The sequence below is a fragment of the Haematobia irritans genome, chromosome 3 (assembly GCF_050003625.1).
Source record: "Haematobia irritans isolate KBUSLIRL chromosome 3, ASM5000362v1, whole genome shotgun sequence".
In the NCBI taxonomy this organism is placed as follows: domain Eukaryota; kingdom Metazoa; phylum Arthropoda; class Insecta; order Diptera; family Muscidae; genus Haematobia; species Haematobia irritans.
The window spans coordinates 223,130,320-223,145,879 of record NC_134399.1 but is presented as its reverse complement, the minus strand read 5'-3'; the positions used below and the strand labels follow the sequence as shown (position 1 = coordinate 223,145,879).

General features: G+C 32.1%; 1 protein-coding gene across 1 annotated transcript in view; it reads left to right on the top strand.

The window, feature by feature from the left end:
* The window catches only part of N (neurogenic locus Notch protein), a 99,350-nt gene that overhangs the window by 47,267 nt on the left and 36,523 nt on the right, over window positions 1-15,560 (top strand). The window contains exons 3-4 of the mRNA XM_075303164.1: window positions 4,872-5,140; window positions 7,927-8,131. Of these exons, the coding sequence (XP_075159279.1) occupies window positions 4,872-5,140; window positions 7,927-8,131 (474 nt within the window). The remainder of the gene's footprint in view (window positions 1-4,871; window positions 5,141-7,926; window positions 8,132-15,560) is intronic.

Below are 15,560 nucleotides of genomic sequence, written 5' to 3'. Positions count from 1 at the left end.
CGCACCAATCTGAAATGTAACAACTAACAATAGCATTACATGCGGCCAAGTTTTCCCATAGAATTGTCTTCAGGATTTATTGAACTTTTTGCGGTTTTCATACCACGCATTAATGTCATTTATTATTTAATTTTCCTGCCATTATTATGATACAAAAAATTTTCGTTTTTTCTATAAAATAAAAAAGAGTTACATTTAATTTATAATAATGGAGAAAAAATGGTAAGGAGGTCCCATACATTTAAATGGGATTTTTCGTATTAAACTTTGAACATTCACGGACATCACAACTATGCAGACCAAAAGCTTGGGAGTACAGAAAGGCCATTTTATGGCGCTGCATTATGGCAGCATTAATCTACTAACTAACATGAGATTAATATCTTCTTGCTGCCCGATTCGCATTCATGAAGCCATAGATATGATCGCTCTAGCTAGCAGTTCTTTTTTTCTTCTTACACCACAAACTGATCGATCTATTTTTCAAGTATTTGGTTTTCTAGTTAAAATGTATGAGTCAATGGTGTTGATCCTATGCATATGGATGTCTACCAAGAAGATGAAAAATGAAGAGAACATGAATCAAAATGCAGTAAGCCGCTATATAATCTTCAAAAGCAAATGGTTTCTTGAATTAACTTGATATAGACACGATGGTTGGTTGGGTTGATGGATCAGAGACGTAGTTTAAAGAGAATAGCCAAAATAAATTAATAGTTCACTTGGATTTTCCTTGGATTTTTTATTGGTAATAAAAAATTACTTTTCTCTTTTTTTTCGTTTTATTTATTTATCCCAATATTTCGTAATTTTACATTTCTGAATTGCTTCTTAAGAGAGTATACAATAAATTTCTAATAGAAAAATATATTAGAGCTAGGCTTTTAGATTATAGAGTCATTAGATGGGATTTTGGTTCAGGGTTCTCCTTTTTAAATATGACAACGTTTGAGAGAATTTTGAATAATTCATAGGAATTTTAAAAAATCTCAATTCGTCAGTGATAAGGCTCAAACCCCTGCTCATCTGTATGCAAACTGTGTATTTGATCACTAGTGATTCATACGATGATTTGTACCCCTTTCAAATAAATTAACAAGTACGACTCTCACGCTCTCTTTGCAACAAACGCCGGCCAGTTAGTCTCTTAAGTAGCAACAGTTATGTTGTTTTACTGATAAGAAACCGAAAACAGGTCTAAATCTCTGCAGTGTGATGCGTTTTTTTTCTGTATTACCAATGACGGGTGTGTTTTGTCTCGGGAGGAGGTTACCAAAAGGGGGGAAGTTAGGTGTTTTACCTATAGTTGTAATATTGATCTTTTTCTTATACACATTTACAAGTTTGGATTTTATTGTAGATGTAGATGTTGTTGTTCTTGTTGTTGTCGGTTGCTCAAGTGTAAGATTGATCAGAGTTTGTTTTTAGTCTTTTAGCGGATCTTTTGGTTACTTCTTTTCATGTTTCACTCATTTTATATGTTATCGCTAAAGAAGGAATGGTATGCAACGCATTAACAAGCCAAACGATCAGTGAACACACAACCACACATAAATACTTACGCATGGCTATGGGACACGTTTGCTGTAGCTTTACAAATGAAGCGAAGGAGATAAATATAGAGAAACTTGTCTAAAGAGATGCCCACGTTTCAATTGGAAAAACATCAAATGATGTTTTTGTTAGTAGCCAGCTGATGTGGTAGTGGTAGTTGTTGTTATAATAACGCATACAACAAAGACTGTCGCACACGCACAGAGTTGCATAGCATTGCGTATGATATTGTTGGCAATGTCATAGCATTATTGCATGTCCAAATCATGGTGATGATTTGCTAGTGGATCTCATTCCTTAAAGGAGCATGTACTCCAGCCAACAATAGCAGTTACATTGGCTTTGTTTATATTCTGTGTCGGTGGTAATTCAACCAGTGACTAGTAGCACTGAAACGCATGCCTTTATTTATTCGTATCGGTGCAGAAAAATAGTACTTGGAAAAGAAAAAAACAACCTAGTGCGTACACATTGGTTTGTTTGTTTCAAGTATTATTTAGTTGTGCTTGTGTTGTTACTAGTTCCGAGGAAATCATGCCAAAACGTTTTATAATTAGCGTTGATGATGTTTTCTCAAGAGTTATACACGTCTAAAGAGTAAATACCATTACTAGTTTGACGAATTGCCGCGAAAGGCTAACTAACTTGGACTTGTGCTCGCCTCCGCCCCCTTCAATATGTTCGGAAATAAAATATGATGGGAAATAACTGTTCGTTTGTGAGCTGAGAACAGGGTTGCCGAGACAATTTTTTTTAAATGAGGCTTATTCGAGTGACAAAGAAATGTCTACTTGTGATTTTTCTGGATTGCCTTTTTAATGTTGTTAGTTTTTCAAGAAAATATGTAGAGTTTCATTTGTTTGTACTCTATAAATTTTTAATGAATATTTTCAATGAACAAAAGCTTTGTTTGTCTAAAATTTCGCTCCTGTGAAGAGAACACTCTCTTAGTGTATCATAGAGAAGTGCATCTTAGAGTCGTAATTAAAGTAGAATTGTGATGGATAGTCAAATAATTTAAACGTGCCACTAATGAAATTGTTATCTATAATCTTAAAAATATAACATTTTTAAAAAAACGATACTCTTGTCAAGTGAAATTTAAAAATATTTCGGTACATAATGGAATGGTTTCGGAAGATGAAATACACCAAAATATTTTCAAACTTACAGTGAACTCGCGGTAACGTGAACTTAGTAAAACCAAGAGAGTTCGCGTTAGCGAAATTCAGCGAATTTCAGAAAAAAACATAGCCATATTCGGGAGTTTTAGACGTTCTAGCGTGATAGTCGTTTATATTTTTATTAGTAAAGTTAAAAACTTAATTTAATTTCATGAAAAAATTAAAAAAAAAAAATTGGAAAAACATCAGTGGGTATGTAATTATAAAGCAATTTAAATTAATCCTTAAAAAAATTCGTAAGTGTATTTGAAATAGTATTTGGCTTTTAACGTCAAATTTCATGCTTTCAGCGTTACGGATTAGTTAGTGTAAGAAAAAGCGTGTTCACGTTATTCAGTGTTCACGTTACCGCAAGTGCACAGTATTTATTGTCCCGAACGAGTAGTTGTACCGATCCAGTCCAAGACGTTGGAGGGAAACGTATTAGGAAACAGTGTTGCCGTAGTGCCACTTGACTCAACACTTTTTTTCAAAAATCAACACTCAACACTTTTTTTCAAAAATCTATGATATTGAACGCCTTACTTTTCATATTTTCGTGGCACGTTTTAAATAGATCTAAACCCGCAAATACAGTTAGGAAAGTGATCCATGTCATGTTGTTCGTGTGCAAGGTTCACATGTAGCTCCCTACACGCAAAAAAATAATTCTTTCCTCCCAAACGAAATTTTAGACAAACAAAGTTCGTTTCTCATTTGCTTTTCGCTGTAAGGAAGTGTATTTGGAAGAAAAGTATATACTTTTTGTGATAAACGTTTATTCTTTTCCAGGATGTAAAAACAATTTCATAAAGACTAACTCAAAAAAAATTTTTTTCTGGCTAATAGCATTTTCCCTCACATCTTTCTCACTTCCACGAATATTTTTAGTTCTTAGCACCTTTTTCTGTAATACAAACAATGTAGAAGAAATTATACGATTTTATAATTTTTTAAAATTTTTTTACCTTTCGCCTGGACGGAGAATCGAACCGCGGACCATGCACTTTGTAAGCCAACACACTAACCACTGAGCTATGTACCTGTTATGGTCATCAAGAGATAAATATCCATATAAGTTATATTTATATAGCATAGCTTGCGGCGCCCACGAACCGAATAAACAAAGTTTATTTAACAGAAACAAACATTTGGTTTGGCACCGTGGAGCAGTGGTTGCTACGTCTGACTCTCATGCCAAGGGTCGTGGGTTCGATCCCTGCTTCGACCAAAGTTTTTTTTTTTTTTTTTTTTTTTTTTACATACATTCTACATATGTTCCGAAGATTCCGAAAAAAATGTTCAACATTACATTGTACTATATTAAATTTTGAACTGTAAAATGTGTTTTATTAAAGACCAAAAGTCAGAAAAGAAGAGTGTTTGATATAAACGAAATGGACTCTGTTGTTGTTTCAAAAATAACTTTTTTTATTGAAAAAATAAAAACTTTGTAACAAACGAATTTTTTTGGTGATAAAAGTTTAAAATTTTCGAAGCAATTCAAAAAACTCTAACAAAAGAAAAACGTTTTCGGTACACGTTTTCCAAACGTTTTTTTTCTTTGCGTGTAATTAATGCACTATCAATACTTTGCCAGGGTATGTGATTTGCAAACTTGAAATTTTTCTCACTGCTACACCATATCCGTTTATGTTGGTCCTCTATTCAAACATCTCTATGTCCAACATGTTTACTACAACTACAAATATTTCCTCCGTTGTTATGCTGCCCTCCTACAGTATTGGAATAAATAGCTTTCATAAATGAAAAATGTTATGCGTGTTTCTTGTGCACCATAGTCCATTACTGCATCATGTATTTCGTTGTGAATGCCAATTATTGGCTACTGTAATGGAGCCTGCTATACATGTTGGAAATAACAACAACCACAACTATGTATATGACCAACTAAAGCTAGCTTGAGAAGAAAATCATTTACCCACGCAACATGGCAAATTTACACTTGTCGTATCATTTGGAAGAAAGTTTAACGAGAATAGCAAACACAAAAAAACATTAAAACCCCTTAAAGTACTTAAATATTTCTATGTAATTATGATAGTTGCTTTTTTTCAAATGTCAATTTATAATGATTTACTAATCACAATATTTGTTTTCTTCTTTCTTTCTTTTATCCCTACCAATTTACAGTTGCAGTTCCAAATATGTCGGTGAATTTTGTGAAGACCAGAATCCCTGTCTAACCGGACCTGGACGTTGTCAGAATGGTGGTACTTGTCAGGTTTCCTATCGCAACGATCGTTTGGGTATTTCTTGTATATGCCCGCTTGGATTCACCGAATCGTTGTGTGAAATTAAAGTGCCAAATGCCTGTGATTCATCACCATGTCAACATGGTGGTACCTGTAACCTCAAGACTCTGGATGAATACACTTGTGCGTGTGTTAATGGATTTACAGGTTAGTTGAAATTTTATTAAAAAATTCTTAAACATTTGAAGTAAATTGAAATAACAAAAAGTATAGGCATCTTGGAATGGGAAATGTTTTTTTTTAATTAGAAATATTGTATATGATCTTATGGTGGCATGATTAATTATATTTCCCAACGATCATACGCCAACCTAATATTTTTATATAAGCACTAATTAAAACCATAATCGGTGATAGCTTTAACTAAAATTATTATTGTGTCTCTTCTGCATGCTAAGCTTTTCATTAAATTTTATTATGTTTTTATTTTATTTCTCCTGTTATCATTAGCTGAGATGATCTCTCTAAATGTTGCTATCATTGTTCTTTATATCACAAACACAATGATAACATTGTGAATCTCAATTCTACTCTCACATCAAGAAGATATCTCATTTTATAGGCCTGTTATTCAGTGCTGCCGCTAGTGAAAAATTGAGTGAAGTAGATTTTGGAAAAAAATGGAGTAGATTGAATAAAATTGAAGTAGCATACATTTTTGAAAACAAAACAATAGGATTCATTTTATTATACCCTCCACCATATGATGGGGGTATATTAACTTTGTCATTCCGTTTGTAACACATCGAAGTATTGCTTTAAGACCCCATAAAGTATATACATTCTGGGTCGTGGTGAAATTCTGAGTCGATCTGAGCATGTCGGTCCGTCCGTCCGTCTGTTTAAATCACGCTAACTTCCGATCGAAAGAAGCTATCGACTTGAAACTTGGCGCAAGTAGTTGTTATTGATGTAGGTCGGGTGGTATTGCAAATGGGCCACATCGGTCCACTTTTACTTACAACCCCCATATTAACGGACCCCCAAATTTGGCTTGCGGGGACTCTAAGAGAAGCAAATTTCATCCGATTCAGCTGAAATTTGGTACATGGTTTCAGCATGTGATCTCTAACAACTATGCAAAAATTGGTCTACATCGGTCCATAATTATATATAGCCCCCATATAAACTGATCCCCCGATTTGGCTTGCGGAGCCTCTAAGAGAACCAAATTTCATCCGATCCGGCTGAAATTTGGTACGTGGTGTAATTATATGGTCTCTAACAACTATGCAAAAATTGGTCCACATCGGTTAATAATTCAGTGATTAAAACCGCTATGTTCATCGTAATTAAAGGAATAGGAAAAACAATTAGGTAATATGGGGAAAAATTTATACATTTGAAGCAGAACAAAAAGTGAAGCAGATTTTTGGAAGAAGGATTGACGAAGTAAATTTTGTGAAAATGAAGCAAAATACTTCGATTGAAGTAGTAGCGGCAGCACTGCTGTTATTCTCACTACAGTTTTTTATTGGGTAACATGGCTATTGCACTCATTATAACATAGCTGAAGTGCCAAACACTGAGAGAATTCATAGCAATATTATGTTTCTTTAAAATGTTAAGCTTAATTGTTATTTTATTATCATGTTAACATAAGCTAAGACGCTTTCTCTAAATACTAGTATTCCACCCGAAATCACCAAGTTAATGATAACATTATGAATCTCGATCCTACACGCAAAGAAAAAAAACGTTTGGAAAACGTGTACCGAAAACGTTTTTCTTTTGTTAGAGTTTTTTGAATTGCTTCGAAAATTTTAAACTTTTATCACCAAAAAAAATCGTTTGTTACAAAGTTTTTATTTTTTCAATAAAAAAAGTTATTTTTGAAACAACAACAGAGTCCATTTCGTTTATATCAAACACTCTTCTTTTCTGACTTTTGGTCTTTAATAAAACACATTTTACAGTTCAAAATTTAATATAGTACAATGTAATGTTGAACATTTTTTTCGGAATCTTCCGAACATATGTAGAATGTATGTAAAAAAAAAAAAAACTTTGGTCGCAGCAGGGATCGAACCCACGACCCTTGGCATGCAAGTTGGACGTAGCAACCACTGCTCCACGGTGCCAAACTAAATGTTTGTTTCTGTTAAATAAACTTTGTTTATTTGGTTCGTGGGCGCCGTAAGCTATGCTATATAAATATAACTTATATGGATATTTATCTATTGATGACCACAACAGGTACATAGCTCAGTGGTTAGTGTGTTGGCTTACAAAATGCATGGTCCGCGGTTCGATTCTCCGTCCAGGCGAAAGGTAAAAAAATTTTAAAATTTATAAAATCGTATAATTTCTTCTACATTGTTTGTATTACAGAAAAAGGTGATAAGAACTAAAAAACTTCGTGGAAGTGAGAAAGATGTGAGGGAAAATGCAATTAGCCAGAAAAAAAATTTTTTGAGTTAGTCTTTATGAAATTGTTTTTACATCCTGGAAAAGAATAAACGTTTATCACAAAAAGTATATACTTTTCTTCCAAATACACTTCCTTTCAACGAAAAGCAAATGAGAAACGAACTTTGTTTGTCTAAAATTTCGTTTGGAAGGAAAGAATTATTTTTTTGCGTGTACTCTCACATTGAGAGATATCTCATTTTATGGGCATGTTAAATATTCTCACTACAAAAATACGTTTTGATTTTATTTATTGTATATCGTATCTATTATCCTCATCAAAGCATAGAAGTGGTCATGTTAGCATAAGTTAAAATCTTTCTACTCTTACGTTGCTCTCGATATCCCTATGTTCTATTCTCATATAGAGAGATATCTCATTTTATCGGGAGATCTCTCATCATAAGTTTTGATTTGATTTCATTGGGTAAAATGGCTGTTGTACTCGTTGCAACATAGTTTGTTTTTAGATTATTAATTAACTTGTTTTTTTTTTAATGATTTATTTTTGTTTTTCCTTACAGGCAAACATTGTGAAACAAAAAACATTTGTGCAACATCGCCTTGTCATAATGGTGGTACATGTACATCGATTGCTGGAATTACAAACTTCAAGTGCATATGCCCATCGGGATTTAAGGGCCCTACTTGTAGTGATGACGTTGAAGAATGTAAAAATAATCCCTGCAAGCATGGTGGAACCTGTATGAATACCCATGGCTCATATCAGTAAGTAACAATTTTTTTTTATTAATTTATTTTAAGACTGTCATAAAGCAAGCGATTAACATGTTTTTGTAACATTTTGCCAATACAAAAGGCGGACAAAAGAGAATAAACTAAAAATCGCCTAAAGAAGAATTAATACAAAAAAAATTATACATAAATTGGCAACTGAATCAAATGACTAAGATCAAAGTAGTCACTATAATTAATGGCTATTTAAAAGCCATTTATATTGTATTGACTTGTGTTTAACAACATTTGCATATGAATAGATCCAAATCTTCTGACAAGAAGACAAAGATCATGGAATCTGCCATTGTGTTTTGTGCGGGACGGGGCGGGGCGGAGTGGTTAGCTGTCGTGCGATATCTCTATGGCCAATTTTTGGACTGTGTTATATTTTATTGAAATTGAAATTTCGGAATGTTTAACAAATTGACAACAAAACCGAATCTAAGGCAAATTTATGCGCCACACACATGTCAGCGAGTTTTTGTTCCACCATTGGAGAAACAAATGAACTAATGACAGGCAAATTTATTTTATTTATTTAAATTTTATTATAAACAACTAATTAAAATAAATAAAAGATTTTCGATAAATCAAAACCAATACACGCTCTTGTTTTCCCATTGTGAAAATATTGATTCATCAAAAAAAAAAAAACTAAGAGGGACACACTAAAAGGCGTTTCGAAACATGGCCAATTGGAACAAAGCTTGGTCAATGTTTTGTTTACAAATATTTACTTGGCCACGGTTAAAAAAAATAAAATAAATTTATATTTCCATTGATTTGAAAACCCGCGGGTTTCCGGTGAGCTCTTGCCCTGTTTTAACTAAAGTGTTGATGATGGCTTTCGTCTCATCCAAAATGAAAAAAAAAGCCGCCGACGCTCGACTTTTGAAACATTTGTTTGGTGTTATAAAACACATGTAGAAAACTCCACATTATCAGTTGGAAAGAAAAGAAAAAACAAAAAAAGACGGTAACAACAATCCCAAGAATTGTAACAAGCTTTAAGCAAATTTGCATTTTTAATTTTCAAATTTATACAAACATATAAAAAACCAAAGCAGATAAAAACGTACACATAAATAACAACTAAATTTGTAGCGTCTTCATATTATTTTGTTATTGTCTACAATAGATTGCCTGCCTTCTCAGCATGGGCAACATAAAAACCTATGAGTAGACAGATGGACGGACGATTCCAATGTTTCTTTTTTTCTATTGTCAATAGTCCGTCCCATCAGCTCGATCTTGAGCCATTCGTCCATTGGCCCACTCGTAAACTTGTGAATTTATTCAACAGTAGCTGATTTGAAATGACGAACTTAATGACAACAATTGACATTTTTATAATATGGCCACATTTAAATAAAATTTATTAAAAAAAATAGAAGCCACTTCATAAAAAAAAATACCAAAACTTTGATGATCAACATAAAATCAATGATTTATTTGAAATTAAAACGAGAACATGATCAATAAAGGAAACCTCGAATGGAATAGAATAAAGCCAATATTATTGTATTCACTATATATTGGGTAGCCGAAAAAGTATTTTGGTATTTTGTCGAATAGATGTCGTTGGAATCGTTTATGTTGAAAGAAGAGATTTATTTTCTGATCGAGACGAAATTTTGTTCTTTAAAAACAAATAAAAATGATTAGAGAAAATTGTTGTAATGGTTGTGATACACAGAAAAAATATAACCAAAATATTTCCAATTAAAAATTGATTGAAGTGGATCACGCAATCAATTAGAAAATTAACTGATAATAAAATTAAGATAATGATTGAAAAAAATGTAAATTTTTTCATAAAAATATTAATTATCTCAATTAAATTTGTTAATTAAATTAAAAAATATTACCACGTATAAATAATTATAATTAATTTCTTTATGCATACAATAATAATTAAATGTTGGCTCGAATCCAAAAAAAAAAAAAATAAATAAAAAAGTCTTAAAAACACTAAATCCTATGAAAATTAGAAGAACTTTACTTCATCAAAATGTAAAATAATTATTAAATTATTACCTTAGTTTAAAAGATTAATTGAGATTTGTGACAATAATAAATTAAATTTGTAATTGAACCAATTTTTTTATTTATTTTAACTAATTTTGCGACCAACCAAAATTAATTGAATGTTTCGAAAAAATCTATTAATTTTTTTAATCAAGAATTAATTTCCATTTAATTCAGTGATTGATGCTATCATTTTCGTGATTGAAGCAATTTAATTTAAAAAAATTAAGTGGATCAATTAATTTCTTTATTGAACCAGAAAACTGGTTTCTTGTTTAAATTCAGGTTTATTTGCTCTTAAAGAAAATACTTTATAAAAAATAATAATTTCTTTAACAAGTAAAACATTGTGAATATCAAATTTACTTAACTTGCTTGATTTGGACACCGAGAATTTCATTTATCTAAAATTTAATTTCGGAGGAAAGTATATTTCATTCACAAGCATATTATTGTGAATTGAGTCATCGATACCTTTCTTGGTTTATGGTATTACCATATTACACACAGAAAAACAATTCACGAAAATTTTTCCAATTAAAGTCTTAATTGAGTTTTACAAAATATTCAATTAAAAATTTAATTGATTCAACAAATTTTTTAATTGAAACAAAATTCAATCACATAATTTGTTGGCATCAATTAATTGTTTAATTAGATTAATTTATTTTTTTAATTGATACTATTATTTCTGTTATTATGGATCAATAATTTTCGTAATTGAAGACAAAAAAATTTTTTTGTGCATATACGATTCTTCCATTCATAATAACGAAATATTGTGAATTACTGGTATCATAACAATAAATTAACGAAATATTGTGAATTACTGGTATCATAAAATTAAACCAAATATAGTAAAATATTTGGTTTCTGCAAACATATTTTAATCACTAGTGGAATATGTACATTTCAAATTTACTCAGCTTGCTTAAATTTGACAAGGAGAATTTCATTTATGTAAATTTTCATTTTGGAGAAAAGTATTTTTCTTTCACAAGCAAATCATTGTTAAATGACTTGAAACATCTATAACTTTCTTGGTCTATGTTGTTATTATATATTCGATTCATCCATTCACAATAACGAATTATTGTGTATTACTGGTATCATAACATTAAACCAAATATAATAAAGGCACAACCTTAAAAACACTTGCAAAAATGTCCTCCCAAAGATGTTCTTTATTTTAACTACACTGGAAGTTTTTTTGATTCAGTTTTTTAAAACTCGCTTTTTTCATATGTTTAATAAGAAATTTTTAAAATATTTTAAACAAGCGTTAGAATGCATTGAAAATCATAAAAAATTATAAAAATTATATATTTGGCAAAATATCACACTATTTTATAATTCACATCCAAATCATTGAATTCGCCTCACACCTTCAGAAGTGATGCAAATTCGGTGCAACGGCTGTTGAAATGATGGACATCCGTCCTATGACAAGCCCATATTAAATTCATCGCTTCTGTGCCAATTTTGCACAATTTCCGGATCGAAAAAGGACATTTTCACTACTTTTTTAGAGACGCTATTTTTTGCTGGGTAGTAGAATATGTTAATTTCAAATTTACTAAGCTTGCTTGATTTGCAGAAGTCTCTGTACCTGAGAATGAAGCCGACCCATTTTTGTCGGCGGCGGCTGACATTAAACTTTTGACTCCGGCGGCGACGGTTTGAGGGCTAAATATGTCGGCAGCGGATAATTATCCATTATAGAATCAATTTGAAGTTATTCGAATGTTAATGAGATTAGTTGTACAACCAATCTTACAATCAATTTTACATTTCATACAAATTTGCTGAGGTAAATTTTTGCAAAATTATTATAGCAGCTTGAAATTGATTGATTGTGGATGGAAGGTTCAACATTTTGGCAAATAAATACGACCTTTATTAATACATTTATCCGATTTAAACCGATATCTCTAATAATTTGGCGGCTACATTTGAGTCGATATGAGTCATCCATTCACCATACCGCACTATTGTGAATTACAGAAATTGATTGATTGTGGATGGAAGGTTCAACATTTTGGCAAATAAATACAACCTTTATTAATAGATTTGTCCGATTTAAACCGATATCTTCAATTAATTGGCGGCTACATTTGAGTCGATATGAATCATCCATTCACCATACCGCACTATTGTGAATTACTGGTATCATAAAATTTTACCAAGTATAGTAAAATGCAATCAAGCAATAATTTTTCTGCATAAAATAAAATTATTAGTGGAATTTGGTTAACTTCAGACTTATTCAGCTTGCTCCATTTGGGCAAATACCAGTGACTTAATGAGAAAAATAAATTTAATATGAATAAATTGTTGAAAAATAACCGTAACACATAAGGATATTTTAACAGATATTTTAAATGTTTACGCTTTTTACTACCACATTTTCATGTATGGAGAAAAATTGTGATCAATCACAATAACGTTCATCAATGACAATCAATAGAGGTCTCTCTCACTCGCTCTCTGTAAAAAAGAAAGAGATTCCAACAACAAAAACTGTCATTAGTTGTATATGCTACGTATGTAACTGGCCAAAACATGGATCTAGACGGAAACTAACATAAATTTGGTAATACAAGCACACTCAGGAGTTATTAAAAAATAAAAAGACGATATTTTCGTAGTTCAATGGCTCCAACCAACATCAATCATTAAATATCCATATATCATTTGTTCATGCCATTCCTTTACCCCCTTCCCAGACAAGTTTCCATCAAATAGTTGGTAGGTTACATTTGTATCTGTGTTATGATTGCTCATCCTACCAGTGTGAGTAAAGCGTGGCCAATGTTATTATGCGTGTTGAGAAAAGATTGTTGTAAAAGGTCATTATGAAAAAAAAGAGATACTTTTTTTTTATTTAATATGATGTTATATTGATTTGATTACCTTTTGCTTACGCAGATATATCGCATAAAAGCAAATGTCTATACCTTCAAATATTTATGATTTTGTTTTTCTGAACTCATGTGCGTTGGTTTTTTGTTTTGTTTAGTATTTGATCTTCTATCCACTAATTATCACAACATGATGATAATTTTTCAAAAGTTCATCAAAAGGAAGCTGCTTAATTTGATCTCTTTTTTTGTATATTTTGGAAATTATGGTATATTGTTCCACTTCAAAATGATGGGAAATTCGTATTCGAATTAGTGCCATTTTAGAAACAGAAAAAAACAATACCTTAGAGACTTACAATAAGCGAAATTAAGTAAAATCTGTATATTACAGAACCCTATTAATTATTATTTAGTTTATGGTTTGTTAACGAATAAATCAATATGATTTTTTTGTTTTAAAAAGAAATAGGGCCGCCTTGTATTGAATTTAAGAATGAATACTCAAACTCTTGTTTCTCACGGGAAATCAGTCTATATTGCCTATATAGTAAAATATGAGACCACCTATGGAGAGCACCAGATTCCAATAGTTTTGAAAATATCGGTATGAGGTTTCAAATTCTTAACCCTCAAAAATGCTAAATTTAGGAGCTTACATCAAAAATTCCCAGCAACACAAAGTATCACCAAAAAACTAGTGAAACATGTGCCTTCTGGATGCGGATGCGGAATTTGTATCACTTAGGTGTGTCGGATCACAGTGTTTTAGATGTAAGTTAAAAAAAATGTGATATTTTGCTAAATAAATAATTTTTATATTTTTTATGATTTTTAATGCATTCTAACGCTTGACCTCAAACGTTCGCAATTTTTCTATGATGGATTTAGATTTTCTTTTCGACAAAATTTAAATAATAAGTTACAAGTACCCATTAAAATATGAAAATTGGCTGGTTGTAAATAAATAAATTAAAAGAACTTCCTGTATAGTTAAAATAAATACCATCTTTGAGATTACATTTTTGGAAGTGCTTTTAAAGTTGTGCCCTAGAATAACTTCCAAATTTTTTTGCTGGGCTGGACATACATCTTCGTGGAGTTATATGTTTGTGGGACTTGAAAGAGATGCTTGTTTCAAATTTCCTAGACACTCAAAGAGTCAAATAGGTCATCGTCTCTATATAGAGCCTAAGGTTGGGTTAGGTGACAGCCGGATGTATAAGGCTTACTTAGACAATTCAGTCCATTGTGATACCACAATGGTGAACTTCTCTCTTACCCAGCAAAAAAAATGGAAGTTCTTCTAAAGGAACAACTTTAAAAGCACTTCCAAAAATGTCCTCCCAAAGATGTTCTTTATTTTAACTGTAGATTATGTTGAATTGAGTCAATTTTTTATAATTCGCTTTTTTTCATATTTTTACTAGGAAATTAAAAAATTTTTTGTTTCAAATGCGTTAAAAACAGATTAAGAATTAATAAAATGGTACAAATTATTGAAATTTTGCCGAAAAAAATGCTAAATACTTTCTAGAAAAATTGCGAATTTTTGAAAATATTTGATTTTTAACATTCAAGACACGCGTTATAATGCATCAAACCATGAACAATTTTAAAACTTAGTTATTTGCCAAATATCACAAAATTTCTTAATTCTCATCCAAAACACTGAATTTGGAAGTGGTGAAAATTCAGTTCACCGGCTATTGAAATGGTGGACATCCGTCCTAAAGGGTGATACGGAAAAAATTTGGTCAAGGGAAAACGCGTGTAAATCGGTGAAATCGTTTATTTAAAAAAATAAAATTAAATTTCTTTTTCAAGTTCAATTAGTATAAAATTCAGGAAAAATATTCAGTTAGGCTTTCGCTTTTCCAAATCCGAATTGCCGGGCCACACGCTTGACACCTGCCATCAGATTTTGTACAGCCACCTTGTCCACCTTCTTCGCCGCAGAAAGCCAGTTTGCCTTGAACTGTTGCTCGTCCTTAGCAGTTTTTTGGGTCTTCTTTAGGTTCCGCTTGACAATAGCCCAGTATTTCTCAATTTGGCGGAGCTCTGGCGTGTTGGGAGTGTTCTTGTCCTTGGGAACCACCTGCACGTTGTTGGCGGCGTACCACTCCATGGCCTTTTTACCGTAATGGCAAGATGCCAAATCCGGCCAAAACAGTACGGAACAACCGTGTTTCTTCAGGAAAGGCAGCAGACGTTTATTCAAACACTCTTTCATGTAAATTTCTTGGTTGACAGTCCCGGAAGCTATGAAAATGCTGCTTTTCAAGCCACAGGTACAGATGGCTTGCCAAACCAGATATTTCTTTGCGAACTTTGACAGTTTTATGTGCTTGGAAATATCTGCTACCTTTCCCCTTCCTTTTGCCGTATAAAACTCCTGTCACGGAAGCTGCTTGTAGTCGGCTTTGACGTAGGTTTCGTCGTCCATTACCACGCAGTCAAACTTCGTCAGCATCGTCGTGTACAGCCTCCGGGATCGCGCTTTGGCCGTCGTATTTTGTTTATCATCGCGA